The 552-nt window shown below is 69.2% G+C and overlaps 1 protein-coding gene across 1 annotated transcript in view; it reads right to left on the bottom strand.

The window, feature by feature from the left end:
* Window positions 1-552, bottom strand: part of YAP1 (Yes-associated protein 1) — a gene marked incomplete at its 5' end in the record, with an annotated part of 134,359 nt that extends 133,807 nt beyond the window's left edge. Inside the window, one exon of the mRNA XM_011926617.1 lies at window positions 343-552. Within this exon, the coding sequence (XP_011782007.1) occupies window positions 343-552 (210 nt within the window). The remainder of the gene's footprint in view (window positions 1-342) is intronic.

Raw genomic sequence — 552 nt, 5'->3', positions numbered from 1 at the left:
CCCTTCCTTCCTCCCCACCCCTCCTCCACTCCCGCCAACCTCCCGGGAACCCCGGGAAGAAAGAAAGGAAGGAGGGAAAGCACGCCCCCCGGGGCTGCAACCGCAGAGAGAAACTCCGAAGGGAAAAACAAATCTCAGCCCCGGACTCTGGTAGGAGTGGGGAGCTGGTCACCGCGGCCGAGCGGACGACTCCAGTTCCTCCACTTCGCCGCGGGACTCCCACCCCAGCTAGAGCTCCCGCAACCCCCTCCCCTGGCCAGAACTGGCGGCCGCGGCTCCCGAGCGCCCCCCCGGTCTGAGGCCCGCCCGACGGGGAAGCGGGGAGAGGGGCGACGAGGTTACCTGTCGGGAGTGGGATTTGGGCTCCGGCGGCTTGAAGAAGGAGTCGGGCAGCTTCCGGAGCCTCATAGGCACGGTCTGGGGCACGTTAGCCGTCTTGGGGTTCATGACGGCGTTGAAGAGCGCCTCCAGGTCGGTCTCCGAGTCCCCGCGGACGTGCACGATCTGATGCCCGGCGGGGGGTGCCTGCGGCGCCGCCTGGGTCGCCGCGGG

This window comes from Colobus angolensis, unplaced genomic scaffold (genome assembly GCF_000951035.1).
Source record: "Colobus angolensis palliatus isolate OR3802 unplaced genomic scaffold, Cang.pa_1.0 Scaffold7, whole genome shotgun sequence".
Lineage (NCBI taxonomy): Eukaryota > Metazoa > Chordata > Mammalia > Primates > Cercopithecidae > Colobus > Colobus angolensis.
This window is presented reverse-complemented; position numbering and strand designations above follow the sequence as displayed.